Source organism: Engraulis encrasicolus, chromosome 2 (assembly GCF_034702125.1).
Source record: "Engraulis encrasicolus isolate BLACKSEA-1 chromosome 2, IST_EnEncr_1.0, whole genome shotgun sequence".
Lineage (NCBI taxonomy): Eukaryota > Metazoa > Chordata > Actinopteri > Clupeiformes > Engraulidae > Engraulis > Engraulis encrasicolus.
The window spans coordinates 51,067,833-51,081,775 of record NC_085858.1 but is presented as its reverse complement, the minus strand read 5'-3'; the positions used below and the strand labels follow the sequence as shown (position 1 = coordinate 51,081,775).

General features: G+C 42.3%; 1 protein-coding gene across 3 annotated transcripts; it reads left to right on the top strand.

Moving 5' to 3' along the window:
• Positions 1-969: 969 nt before the first annotated feature.
• Positions 970-9,693, top strand: atxn7l3b (ataxin 7 like 3b). Of its 3 annotated transcripts, none has more exons than XM_063190477.1 (8): positions 970-1,259; positions 2,064-2,184; positions 2,473-2,605; positions 3,104-3,275; positions 4,631-4,734; positions 5,441-5,463; positions 5,807-5,871; positions 8,280-9,693. In XM_063190477.1, the coding sequence occupies exons 2-8, from the start codon at positions 2,134-2,136 to the stop codon at positions 8,293-8,295; spliced, it is 564 nt and encodes a 187-aa protein (XP_063046547.1). In that variant the 5' UTR covers positions 970-1,259; positions 2,064-2,133; the 3' UTR covers positions 8,296-9,693. The 3 variants fall into 3 exon arrangements, with proteins under 3 accessions (XP_063046547.1, XP_063046530.1, XP_063046539.1); XM_063190460.1 differs by having other exon boundaries at positions 971-1,259; positions 5,807-5,852; XM_063190469.1 differs by lacking the exon at positions 970-1,259 and adding an exon at positions 1,305-1,724 and having other exon boundaries at positions 5,807-5,852.
• The last annotated feature ends 4,250 nt before the right edge of the window (positions 9,694-13,943 follow it).

Below are 13,943 nucleotides of genomic sequence, written 5' to 3'. Positions count from 1 at the left end.
AACCGCTCACCCATGACTGCCCCCACATGTTCCCAAAGGCTATTACTGCAGAATTCCTTATCCCTTCAATTCAGCTTTTTCGCAATAATGTCAAACAACTTCCATTTTAAAGCAAAACCGGTATAAACAACAACCGGCTACAGGCAGGAAACCATACAAAACAGTGATGTCAGTTCATGTCTGCCACAACTTGTAACTTATCAAATGCATTGAATAGAAGGTGACTGGCATCATGAAAAAGGCCCTTTACCCACATACATGTAAGGGCAGGACTAAAAAAAAACATCAAATTACGTTGCCTCATAATGTACCATAGGCCTACATTTCTCACTTTACTGTAACATGTTTGACTTGTTGCTTTGATATAGGAATGTATAATAAGACCCAACTCTCCTTCATTTTGTGTTTCTATCTTTTTTTTTGTTGCTTATTCTTTATCTCATATTTATATTATTATCTCATTTCTTGATATTTCGTGAACAGCAATTTCAGGCTCCTCCTGTGCATTTCCCTTTTATTTAATTGTAAAATGTCCCCTGAAATAAACCATGCAAATTACAGGTATTGCTTATTGTATTTTGTGTGTGTGTGTGTGTGTGTGTGTGTGTGTGTGTGTGTGTGTGTGTGTGTGTGTGTGTGTGTGTGTGTGTGTGTGTGTGTGTGTGTGTGTGTGTGTGTGTGCGCGCGCGCGCGCGCGTGTGTGTGTGAGTGTGTGCGAGCGCGCGTGCGTGCGTGTGTGTGTGTGAGAGAGAGAGAGAGAGAGAGAGAGAGAGAGAGAGAGAGAGAGAGAGAGAGAGAGATTGACCATTTTCCCCAATTAACAAAGGTCCAAATGTCTTAATAAATCTTTGACATAATAATCAAAAAACAAACACCCTTCAAAGGAGAGCATTATTCCACCAGTTCACTAGAGTCTGGGTGCCGTGCAGGAATCGCTCTAATCTCTGCCAAGCGAAAGGTGGCGTTGGGCAATCGATTGACCATCCTGGAAACAACTGCCAACCCGCTGACAGCAGTGCATTGGAGGCAATGGATTGGACTAGCTGGGCTTTTTGAAGTAATATTTAGTGTTATCAGGCGGCGCGCGTAAAGCAGTATTTCGCAGAGTAGCCTATTTACTCTTCCTACAGTGTGACAAGTATAAGATAAAACTCAAAAGTTTTCCTTAGATTTTGAATATCGATTCTATCAAATGAGCAGACGCAGTGGCAGTAGAAGGTATGCTCAATCGAAGCCTGCAACGGCCCGCTCGGTTGTCGGTGAGTACCTCGATAAAAAGTGCCAAATATATTACAACGTCGTGTTTACGCGTAAATATTGTACATTATGAATCATACCACAGGCTATGACACCGAATGTGGAGTTGAGGTTTGCCTATTGTAGACCAAACACACCAACGATCAGGCGTTGTGTTGCAAACACAATGTTACTTTGATGGTGGGTTATGGCGTTACAACGTAACACCATAGTGTGGGCTGACAAAGACCCTTGTTCCGAAAATTCTGTCGGTCGATTTCAGAGGATCGGTAGGCTATATCACGGCACCACTGCTGTCAACAATCAAGTGCGTGAGCCTATCTTAAGTCGATTAGTGTCAACTCACTTCGCCAGTAGTCCACAAATCAGCCTTGATGTGCTCTCTGCTTCTGAACAGCATAGGCGGCTGTATCTGCAATAGAGCTGTCAACAGATAGCTTTGATAACTTCGATGATTCGACATGCGGGTAGCGTACAATAACATATTCGTTTTTGGGTTCACAGTACATTTTGGGGTTATTCGTGGTTACCAGGAGGGTGTGGGGTTTGTGAAATCACTGAACTCAGCGGACGCCGCCATTGTGTTAAACCACCTTTAATCCACCAGTGCTCAAGTTGTTGTTTGTTGGGTAAAGATATGTATGCGCCGGCATGTTTTTTTCAGTCTGCCGTAGGATGGAAAGGGCAAGGACGTTCATGCGCATTTCTTTGTCGTATCGTGTGTGGTAGCCGCCTATATCCACATTATGAGCGATTGCTGGTGCGAAGACGTAATGTGTTTTTCTTTGTCTTCTTCCCTATCGCAGCCCTGTAGCTCCCAATGCCTGCTGCGCTACGCTATGTAGACGGCAGTGCCTCCTCTTTTAGTTTTTGCAAATGAAAATGGAGGAGATGTCACTGTCCGGCCTGGACAACAGCAAGATGGAGGTAAGAACGCAGTGGCTTACAGCGGGCAGATCTGGCCCCGCGTGCCCCCCGTAGCCTAGCACCATAAATAGTCTTGACCCGCAGAATCCCACCCACCCACGCACCTAATATCAAGGGGTTTGCCTAGATCTTGCTGTAACTTGTGCCTTGTCTTTCAGTATTATAGACGCACAGCATAAAATAGAATGCGTTATTCACGTAGGCCTATAGGACATTGGTGGGCCTACAGGAGGTGTGGGGTTAAAATAGGCAACCTAATGAACTTTATTGATGTTTTGGATGTTTTAGGCCATCGCCCAGGACATCTTGACGGACCTGGTGGAGGATGCGTGTCTAGGCTTGTGCTTCGAGGTGCACCGGGCTGTCAAGCAGGGCTACTTCTTCCTCGATGACACTGACCAGGAGAGCATGAAGGAGTATGGTGAGGAGAAGTAGCTGTCATACAACTGTGTGATTCAAAATAGCGAATTTCACAAGTCTGTTGGCCCACCTCAATATCTAACCAACCATCCTCTCCTTTCGCTTGTGGCCTTCGCTGACATCCTGTCTCCATGAAGAAAACAATAACATTCCCCCGCTATCGGCCTCGCCGCAACACATTTTGGGAGACTTTTCCCCCCTTTCAACATCCCGCTTGCAAATGAAAAAATTACCTTTGAATTGTACTCTTCTATATTGTACTCCTGATATTGTAATGAAACTTCTATCATCACTGTGCAAATTCATGTTTTGTCATTTTCTGATTAGACATAATGTTGGGGTATCAGATTTAGTTCATATTTGCATAATGGGGGGGTCACCTTCGTGCTCCCATAGACTGATTCAAGGAAATGTTGTGACTGCGGTATCCGCATCATAGACAAAATCGGAAATGCGGCGCTAATGTATTTGTATTTTCTTTGTGTGTGTGGATCTATAGAAATCGTGGACCAGCCGGGCGTGGACATCTTTGGCCAGGTGTACAACCAGTGGAAGAACAAGGAGTGTGTGTGTCCCAACTGCAGCCGCAGCATCGCTGCATCTCGCTTCGCGCCGCACCTGGAGAAGTGCCTGGGCATGGGCAGGAACAGCAGCCGCATCGCCAACCGCAGGTCAGTTGGCATGGGCCACTATCCTGGGTTTACCTGCCCACATGAATTACTTTGCCAAATCTGGCCCCCGTGGAGCCATTTTATTCGGCCCGCAAGATCATTTCAAATGTGTATTACAGTTGACCCACATACACCATTAATGTATAGCATCACCAGACTTGAACCTGAGATTTAGTGTGTCACAGTATGTGCAGACACATTTGAACTACCATATATGATGGGAAAGAGTGTGTGTGAAATGTAACTATGAGTATGAAGTGCAGCTCTCAGTATTTTTTAAAATAAACATTGAGTTCAGCCCGCGACTTCGTTCCAGATTTTGATTTTGGCCCTCAGTCAATTTGAGTTTGTGCGATAAAGCCCTGCGATAAAGGTTCTTCCTGGGGTCTACACATAGCATAGCATAAACAAGGCGTCAACATACAAAAAAACTGATTTAAAAGCACGAGAGGAATAAATACTAACGTGTGTGGAAAGACATGGGCGTGCCTTTTAATGTCCTCTCAATGGCGTGCCTGGCTCTTGCCTCCCGTGGTCACCAGTCGTTTGTGGAATGGGGCCTAGCCAAGCCTTCGGAACTCCACTCTGGTCACTTAGCAACAATAAGGATTCAGTGTGGGAGTTGACAGTCTGCCATGAGTGTAATGCAAAACCGCACCACAAACATTGATAAATAAAGCTACTGTGTACTGTCAGAAATTGATGAGAAATTATGAATGTGGTGTTATATGAAAGCCATACTTGTCTGTCATTTGCGTTTTCTGCCATGTTGCAGCCATGTTGACAGATGAACCTGATAAACCCACACTCCAGTGTGTGTTGAGCTCCAAATGGGACATAGTGATGATGGAGGTTACACTCAACCATAAAAATGAGGCATAGTCTGTAAGCCAATCACAGGTCAGGTTGGTGGGTCAGTCATTTCGTCAGCCTCAACCCACAGGAGAGATTTCAGGCCAGATGTCATTGACGGGTGAGGTCCACCTGGGCCACGCAGTCACTGCTTAATGCAGGGAAACACCTGTCGTAAATCAGTGTGACACTAAATGTCAAGTCTCAAGAGTGTATGAAAGTAATAAGCACTCTTAGTTTTTGGTGACACTTCTAAACAATGGATCATCGTTCTACGCAACTCATCATAGGTGTGAGATTTGTGAGATGCTGATATAAAGATTAGGAAATCTGCTCATTGCTGGCACATTGTGATCATAAGACTACATGGGCTACAAACTTTCTGACATAATCTTATTTGGTTCAATGATTATTCCATTCCTTAGCACACTGTAAAAGTCTTCTTGTATAGCACATGCGTTAATGAATGAGGACCAATGTCTGTTTCATATTCATCATTGCAGAATTGCCAGTGGCAACAACAACAACACCAACAAGTCAGAGAGCGACCAGGAGGACAATGACGATGCCAATGACAATGACTGGTCATATGGTGCAGAGAAGAAAGGTAAACACGTCTTCAGAAAACGCTAAGGGCCTTTTCACACCAGAACGGGGAAGATTGGCGGGACGGAAGCCATTTTTGTCCTTCAACACCAACACGGCAGTAGTCAGGCGGGAGACAGCTCTGTGCCGCGCTGCATTTGGAAAATCCAACTATTTTGCTACTTTGCCATTGAAATGAACGGCAAAGTAGCAAAATAGCATTGGCTGTGGAGGGGATTTTGAACAGGATTGGCAGCGCATGCCGACGTGGTCAGTGTGAAAGGCAGAACACAGCGGCCGAGACTAGGCAAGAAGAACGCCGTCTTCTTGCTTCCGCCATGCTCTTGTGTGTAACTGGCTTAAGTGTTTGGCACACTGTCTCATTCCATGAAGTAAAAAAGTAGTGTTGCATGTCTTTAATGGACCAGATTATATGCTGTAACTCATGTTGCAACAAAGATACAGGAAAATAAGTATGCAAATATTGCACATTTATGCATGTATCCAGTTACAGTACATATTCACCGCTACCAGTAAGCCAGGCGTATTATGACGAAATTCAGAATTTCCTGCCGGAGACCACTGCCTGATTGGCAAAATATTTTTTGATTATGATGTGCATTTGCTTCAAGATGCAGCAGGATGACACTTAATTGTTTACTGTCTTTGCCAATGTCTGCTAATCTCTTCTTCTCCCTCTCCTTGTCTCCCCTCTCTATCACTCACAGCCAAGAAGAGAAAAACCGATAAGGTACGTTTACATTATTGTACAATATTTGAAACAATCGGTACCATTGGTAAGGATGCTTTGGTTGAACCGCACGGCTGTTTGGCACACGCGTATCCCTATCTGTTCACAATTGATTGAAGAACTTGTTTCCAAATGATCTCCCTGCACCCCAAATCATGGTATACCAGCTATTTAGCTCACTAATATTAATTGTGGACACTTTCCTCGTAAAACCTGTGCATTTACATCTCTAGACTTGCATTATAAAAGTCTAGTTGTTTTGATTGTTGTCCGAAGATGCCTGGGTTACGTCACAAGCCCGGTTATTGAATGCATGATTGTTGTTGTTGTTTTTTTAATTCAGAATCCAAACTCCCCAAGAAGATCCAAATCTCTGAAACACAAAAACGGTGAGAACCAGACTCACAGGCAGGTTCTTTTTTTTTTAAACTTTCCATTGTGTCAACTTGATATTACATGTATCAGATGTATTGGGCAGCTTGGGTTCACACATCAGGATATGGGATAGTCAGTGAGAGAGGGGGAATTTGCACCACAGTAAAATCTGGAGACCCAGAATGGCAGCTGGAACATCAGTTGAGATTTGAAGACTTTCAGAGAAACCTGCGTTATTCCTATTTATTAATTTCGCTAACTTAACTCATTTCTAAGTGAGCTAGTAGTTTTTGATGTATCTTACTGTAGTTTGTCAACTGTTGAGTCTGTAGACTCCAAAACTACATAATTTGATCTGTTCACAGACACATTTGTACATAGACAGTAAAACGAGGAGCTGGAAACAGAAGTACAGTATGTCTAGGATTTCATGTGTCCTTTCCCCCTGGCAGGATATCCTCTTGGCCCCATTGTGGACATTAGGAAGCAGATCACCACCTGCTTTAAATGGTTTACCGCTATTAAAAAACACAAGCATGATCAGAGATGGCAACTTGGCTCTAAGTGATGCATAGGTGCATAAGTTACTCATAGATGACATTGGATTCGGTCTTGAAAGTTAATTAAACTGTTTCTATTCCCCATATTAGCCTACAAACCAAATGTTTAAAACAAGTCATTGATAAATCAGTTTGGGCAGGCAGACAAACAAATTAACACAAGAGATGGGGTCTAAATTCAGATTATCGAGGTCTAAATACAGGCCCTCTATATGATACCCTGTTACATAGTTCACATATGTTAAGAATCATTATATTTCACTGCCTTCATATAGACTCAGAGCATGACAATATAATCTAACTCAAGCGTTGTATTTGCAGAACCCAACACCCAAAAAGTAATCTCAAGTAGGTATCTAGATATGAAATATAGTACAACAAAAATAAAGACCAAACATGTGGAAAAGGTTCAGCAATGCCACTCCCACCATAATGTTTACAGCTTGGGATATTTCACAACCATTTATGCTGCTGCCAGTAATCTCATCTGTAACTGTCACTCATTTTCCTCCCCCTCCTCTACACATTTGAAATATTGCATAATTTTCTGTCAGCTATTGGCTTGTTGGTGGTTTATTATCCTTCATTTTAAATTCAGTGTATTTTACGAATGTGCAAAAATCCCAAGAACCAAGCAAGTTCTTAAAAAAAGAAACCACCCAGTCACAAATTGGGTAGGTTTGTGCACAACTATCTGGAAAAAAAATGGCCTGGAGGCACTGGTGATGTAATGAACTGAATAATGCCCATGTTGCTGAAAATCATTGTACTATCCATATAAGAATTTGAGCAAGAACAATTATTTGACAGTTTATCTTGATCTCATAGTATAGGCACTGAGTTGATTTTCATAGTAATAGGCATACATCTGTTCCCTTAATATTTGAAATACCAGTAATTAATTCGAAATGTAATGTCATGCTAATAACTTAAGCTCCTCGTTGTCCTGAAAACATCAGAGATAACCTCCTGAGCCAATGTGTATTTCAGTGCATTGCATCATTCAGATCAGTTTGAGATGTTCCCTCTGTAGAACCATTTCAGGAAGAACTAAATTCATCATTGTGTGCTAGGGCCCATTTCAATATGTAATCTCCTGTCTTCCCTCATGCTTATGGCCTTGTGATGACATTGCAAGACAGGTTACAAGCACAGATCGAGGACAGGAGTTTGGATAATGGAGTGGACCCCTAGCAAGACCTCTGCAAGTGGAATTTGTGTAGTTTTCCTTGATTGCCACTCGGTGGCACTGTGGTCCATGTTTTTTTCCAGTAGGCCTAACGTTTCCCCATGAGAAGTATCACTTAGAGAATCTTGTTGATGGTTTATGTCCATTTGGCTCATTTCTTGAAACAGAAACCATTTTGCCAACATAACATGAACGAATCCCCAGGCCAACTTGCAATTTCTTCAGCGGTATGAGTATAGGGAGAACAACCTCCAAGTTTAACATCACTCACTATTGTCAACCTTTGAGATTCAGGTTTACACATAATTGAATTCCTGTTGACCTGTGGCATAGTGACATCTCATTTGCTCTTTTGATGCATAGCATTGTGCTGAATCATCTTGACCGAAGCACTGAGTGATGGCAAATGAGTAAAAGTACTGTAATTGAGAAGGACCTTTGCTATTTTGATGGTGCTGACTCAAATTTGCAATAGATCTGAGCTATTATGTTAGGCAGAACTGTAAGACTGGTAAAATGATCTTGTGGTTTTTGTGAAAACTGTCTCTGTTTCAAGAAATAAGCCAAACCAATTCAGGAAAACTGTAGCCAGTAACAACTTGAAATATTGTGACTATTCAAATGACATGACACATTTCACAGACTAGCATATTCATCTCCTTCCTTCTTTTTCCTCTGGCTGCATCCCACAGCTTTGCTGGGCACTAAACGCCGGGTGGAGAATCAGGAGAGCCCATGTGTGCTGCTCAGAGACGAGGCATTTCCACAGTGACTAAGGAACAAAAGAGAAACCTTCAGGCACCACCACCATCACCACCACCACACATTAAAGCAATGATCTCTCCAGAATTGACAGCAAAAATGAAGAGAAACACAATTACACACGGCTGACATCTCTCACCAACCACTTGAGCCAGAACATGGGAGGCAGAAGAAGAGCAAGGAAGAGGAGTGGATGGGTTCTTCAGTTTACACAAAGTGTTCAGCAAAAAGTCTTTTTTTTTCCTTTTTCTCAGAGAGAACTTTTGTGTCACTGTTTTTTTTTTTTGTTCCTGACATTTGCACAAGAAAATGTAAAAAGTATCAGACGGAGTCAGACGGAGCGCTACTGGCACTTGTTTACCTGTTGCTTCATGGGCTGACCCCGATTAAAAAAAAAAAAACAAGACCCACCCCCTCCACAGACAGACGAAGGCTCTTTCATTCAAAAGGCTGTGGCCCTGGTTTGGTGCTGATTTGGCGATCCTCCACCAGGTCCATTCTGTCGATGTAGTGGGTGGGCGGGTTGGCGGGCAGGGCATCTTATTGGCATCAGGGTCAAAGGTCGAGGTGAGCACACAAAGCAAAGGCACTCAGGGTAGATGGAGGGAGCAGCTCTGTTAACTGTGGTTACTGAAGCAGGCAGAAAGCAGCAAGCTGCCAACGCGTTGATCTCCCCTCCTGTCGCTCTGATAAACATATGCATTCATCTTACTGAAAAAAAAACAAGATTTTTAACCCTTAGTTATCATTAGCTTTTTTTTCTTGCGTTTTGTGTCTCAGGCAATGACAGATCCACAGATTGGTCTGTGATTGTATCAGTCTTTGTTTTTTTTTCTTTCTTGTTCAGTCAACTTTGGCCTACTTTTCCACACACTCAGTGTTGTCTTTTACAGTCGATCTATTATGTAGTGGAGTGAAATGATGTGGGATTCAGGGCTGGAGCCCTTGAAATAAAAAATTGTGGAATTGTACAGAAAACAGTGTGACCGATCATAAGGACTCTCTGTCCCAAGTTCAAGCCACTGTCAATGCCTTGGGGACGGATATAATTACTCTTTTTAAATATGAATCAAAGGTTGTTTTTTTCCCCTCTTGCGCTCTTTCTTTTCATTATTAGCTGTTTACATTGTAAGGAATCATTTCTATCTTCACTGTGTTGTAACTGTGTATGTTTGACTAGGTGAAAATGCTGCTACACTGACCATGAGTCTTCAGCTTGTGGACATCCTTACGCACCCACACACACACACACACACACACATACACATACACACACACACGCGCACACACACACTCACACCCATACACATACACATAATAAACCACCCGAACTCAGAACCTCAACATAGTGATCTCTGTCTTATTCTTATGAGATATTGAATTTTGTGTGCATGCATCATTTACAGGTCGCAACTCTGATGAAGTTGGGACCCTTGACAAATTGTGAATGAAAACAAAACACTAAAATGTTTTGTAACACTTTATTTTAGGGATACACCTATTAGTACTAATACATACAATGTTAATGCCTGCATAAGTATCTTGTAAGGCATGTACTAAGCAAACGCTAAGCCCTACTAGGTCCTTACTAAGGTTAAATTGGTAATAAATCCCTTATTGTGCATGAACAAGACATTTGCGAATACATGTTTGATTTTGCTTTGTACGAGCCTTACAAGTTACTTATACAGGCACATTTTATGTATTAGTGCTAATAGATGTATCCCTAAAATAAAGTGTTACCAAATGTTTCATTTATCAAATCTGAAATGAGCGCATACATGTATGTCCTCCAAAAGTATAATTTTGCTCGTTTGTTTCTAACCGTGTGATAGGTTGGTTTTTTCCCTCTATTCTGCATCCAATTTATGCATAGAATGGATGAAAAATATTTAGATTTTATTCACATTTTACCAAGTGTCCCAACTTCAGAGCAATTGGAGTGTGTGTACATTTAATTTACGTATAGACTGCAACTTGGGTCAAACCAACCATTGATTAATATCCGGTATATGAATTGACATTGTAGCTGCTTTATAAACAACTTTTGGCCAACAGGCTTTGAGGAAATAAATAGTGGGCAGTTCATGGTCATTAGCTAAGTCTGTTATGAGTCTATTATGAAAAACAATGTTTTGCCTTTGTGGAGTTAAATCAGCAGAACTGTAACCACTTTAAAGCTTTAAGGGGTTTACCATTTCTGGCCTTATTCAACCAAATTGTCTACTAGAGCATAGCCTTAGGTGACACCAAGAAAGTTTTACTGTTTGCGTATTTTTGACCATGAGACCATGTGCTGCAGTTGAAACCAAATATCACAATAATAGACAGGTCATCAGCTGGGAAAATTAGGCCTTTCGTCCTACCGCACTTTTCTCTGTGGATTACTGACCAGAAGCCCTATTGGAAGAAATTAAAACATGGGGCCACGTCAATTTTTGCTCAGAATTCAATATGGCAGCCATTTTCCAAAATGACTTGTTTTCATGCATTATTACATTGTACTATAAGGTGATATTCATGAACGATTAACATCTTTCAGCACTATTCTGTCCTATTTCCTTACATACATGTTTACAAAGGTTGACTAAACTAAAACAAATGAAAATAAAGTTGGCCACCTTGCAATATCCAAAGGAAAGTGCTGAAAATAATGATTGAAATGCACATACAGAGTCTATGGCAGGGAAAATTAGGCCTATTGTCCTGTCAGGGTTTTCACAGTGGATTACAGACAAGAAGGCCTATTGAAAAAGAACTTAGGGCCATCTATGTCCTCCAAAATTCAAAATGTTCTCTGTTTTTCAGAATGGCAGACTTTCACACATTTTTCTCAATACTGTAAGGCCATAATTATCAATAAAGATTACATATTTTTCAGTTAAATTGTCCTAGACATGAGTATAAAGGTTGTCTAGAAAAGGCATGAATATATATATCTTGCCACTTTGAAATATCCAAATGAATGTTGTCAAATGATTGAATTTCACGAACACCGTGGACTGCTGAAAAAAGGCATATTATCCTGCCAAACTGTGTGTGTGTGTGTGTGTGTGTGTGTGCGCGTTTGTGTGTGTGCGCGTTTGTGTGTGTGCGTGCGTTTGTGTGTGTATGTGTGTGTGCCTGAGTGCGCTTTTCTCAAGTGTATGTGGCCAGTGTGCTTCTTACACTGACATAGACACAGTAGACTGGGTGTGTGTGTGTTGGGGGGGAGTAGGCGGGACCGAATGATGTGGAGGAGCGGGGGGATGAATGAGGGGGTGAGCGGGGGTAGGGGGTCAGAGTGGGGGGGAATGAGTCGGGGTTGAATTAGGGGGTGGGGGGCAGAATAGTGTGTGGGGGGAATGAGTGAGGTGGTGGTGGGGGAATAGTGTGGGGGGTTCAGGGGGGCAGAATAGTGTGTGTGTATGTGGGGGGGGGGTTGGTCTGCCAAACTTTTCACATTGGATGGGGGGGTGGGCGAGTATTTTGTGGGGGGGTGGGGGGAGAATGAGTCAGGTGGGGTGAGCGTGGGGGGCAGAATTAGTGGGGGGTGGGGTAGGGGGCAGAGTAGCATGGGGGGGATGAGTGAGGGGGTTGGGGGGCAGAATAGTGTGTGGGGGAGATGAGTGAGGGGGTGGGCGAGGCAGAATAGTGTGTGGGGGAAAAGACACTGTAGAGCAGGGGAAAGATGAGCGGGGGATACGCGCAGACACACACACGCACACTCACCCTTGCTTTATGCAAAAAAATGTAGGCCTGAAAAATGTTTGGTCAGTAATCTAATGTGAAAGGTTTGGCAGGTCAATAGCCTTTTTTCAGCAGTCAACTGTGTATGTGTAATTCAATAATTTTCTGACAACAATCCTTAGGATATTTCAAAGGGGCAAGATATGTATTTAAGTTACATCATTCTGTTGCCAACCTTTGTTCTCACGTCTGTAGATTGGAGATAGGACCGAATTTCACTGAAAATAGGTTGCCTTTATTGATAATTATGGTCTTAAGGCCGTACACACACATCGCTGCTATTTACTAGCTTCTCGCTTGCTCGCCTACTCGCTACTCTATCATGGAACGTTCGCTGAAAGTTCCCGCGGCTTTAACTGCCAATGGACAGGCGAGAAGTACAGAAATCTGCTTTCCAATTGGTTACTCGCTTACTCGCCTCGCTCGAAGATAAAATATTTTCAACTCGGGATCCGCCCACATCGCATCGCTTGTACAGTACTCGCCTGCTAGTCTTGCTGGAACACATTGACAGTCTATTGAGTTCATTCGCTGAGCGAGTAACTAGCAGCGACGTGTGTGTACGGCCCTTTACAGTATTGAGAAAAATGTATGAAAGTCTGCCATTCTGAAAAACAGAGAACTTTTTTGAATTTTGGAGCACATTTGAGATGGCAACCAGCTGGAGAATCTTTTTCAATAGGCCTTCTGGTCTGTAATCCACTGTGAAAACCCTGACAGGACAATAGGCCTAATTTTCCCTGCCATAGACTCTGTATGTGCATTTCAATCATTATTTTCAGCACTTTCCTTTGGATATTGCAAGGTGGCCAACTTTATTTTCATTTGTTTTAGTTTAGTCAACCTTTGTAAATATGTATGTAAGGAAATAGGACAGAATAGTGCTGAAAGATGTTAATCGTTCATGAATATCACCTTATAGTACAATGTAATAATGCATGAAAACAAGTCATTTTGGAAAATGGCTGCCATATTGAATTCTGAGCAAAAATTGACGTGGCCTTATGTAGACCTCCTTGACGTGGCCCCATGTTTTAATTTCTTCCAATAGGGCTTCTGGTCAGTAATCCACAGAGAAAAGTGCGGTAGGACGAAAGGCCTAATTTTCCCAGCTGATGACCTGTCTATAAGGACGTGATTGAAGTGAACGAAAGTGGCACGGTTGTTGGTGGCAGATGGGCTGGTCTGAGTATTTCAGGAATGGCTGATCTATTGGCATATTCTGCACAACCATCTATGGCAGGGGTGGGGGGAACCTTCTCGAAGGCCAGGCCGTTTAATCCGGCCCCCAATATAATTGTAATGTTCAAGATTTTGGAAACACTTAATTTTAGCGTTACATCTATTGGCACTAATACATACAATATCAATGCCTGTGTAATGGCTGTGAAATGAAGGTTGCAACTGCTCTCTGCTGAGTAGTATACTAAATAATAATAATTTTAAATAGAAATATGAAAAGAAGGTCAAGAATAGTAATTGTAAAAGAAAAAGTTGTCTTAGGAATTTAAAATGTGGATGGCTTGAGGGGAAAAACACTCGTGCACAGTCTCTCTGTCCTGCATTTTATGGAACACAGTCATTTCCCTGAGGGCAGCCTTTCGAACATGGAATGACTGGGCTGGAAGGTGTCTTTCATAATCCCTTTTGCTTGTGTCTTTGCCCTTCTAGAGAATATGTCTTGCAGCCCTGGAAGGATGGTCCCAATTATTTTTTCTGCTGCGTGCTCTACTCTATGCAGGGCAACCTTATCCTATGCCATACCACGTTGTTTTGCAGCTTCACATGAAATATGACATAGTTTTTAAAGGAATCTTAGAAACTACATTTCTACACTTAACACTAGTTATGGAGTAGGCCTGGTC

Coding starts and splice junctions, on each gene's coding strand:
- atxn7l3b (XM_063190460.1), top strand. CDS start 2,134: ATGAAAATGGAGGAGATGTCACTGTCCGGCCTGGACAACAGCAAGATG. Junction 2,185..2,472: donor TGGACAACAGCAAGATGGAG/GTAAGAACGCAG, acceptor TGGATGTTTTAG/GCCATCGCCCAGGACATCTT. Junction 2,606..3,103: donor GGAGAGCATGAAGGAGTATG/GTGAGGAGAAGT, acceptor GTGGATCTATAG/AAATCGTGGACCAGCCGGGC.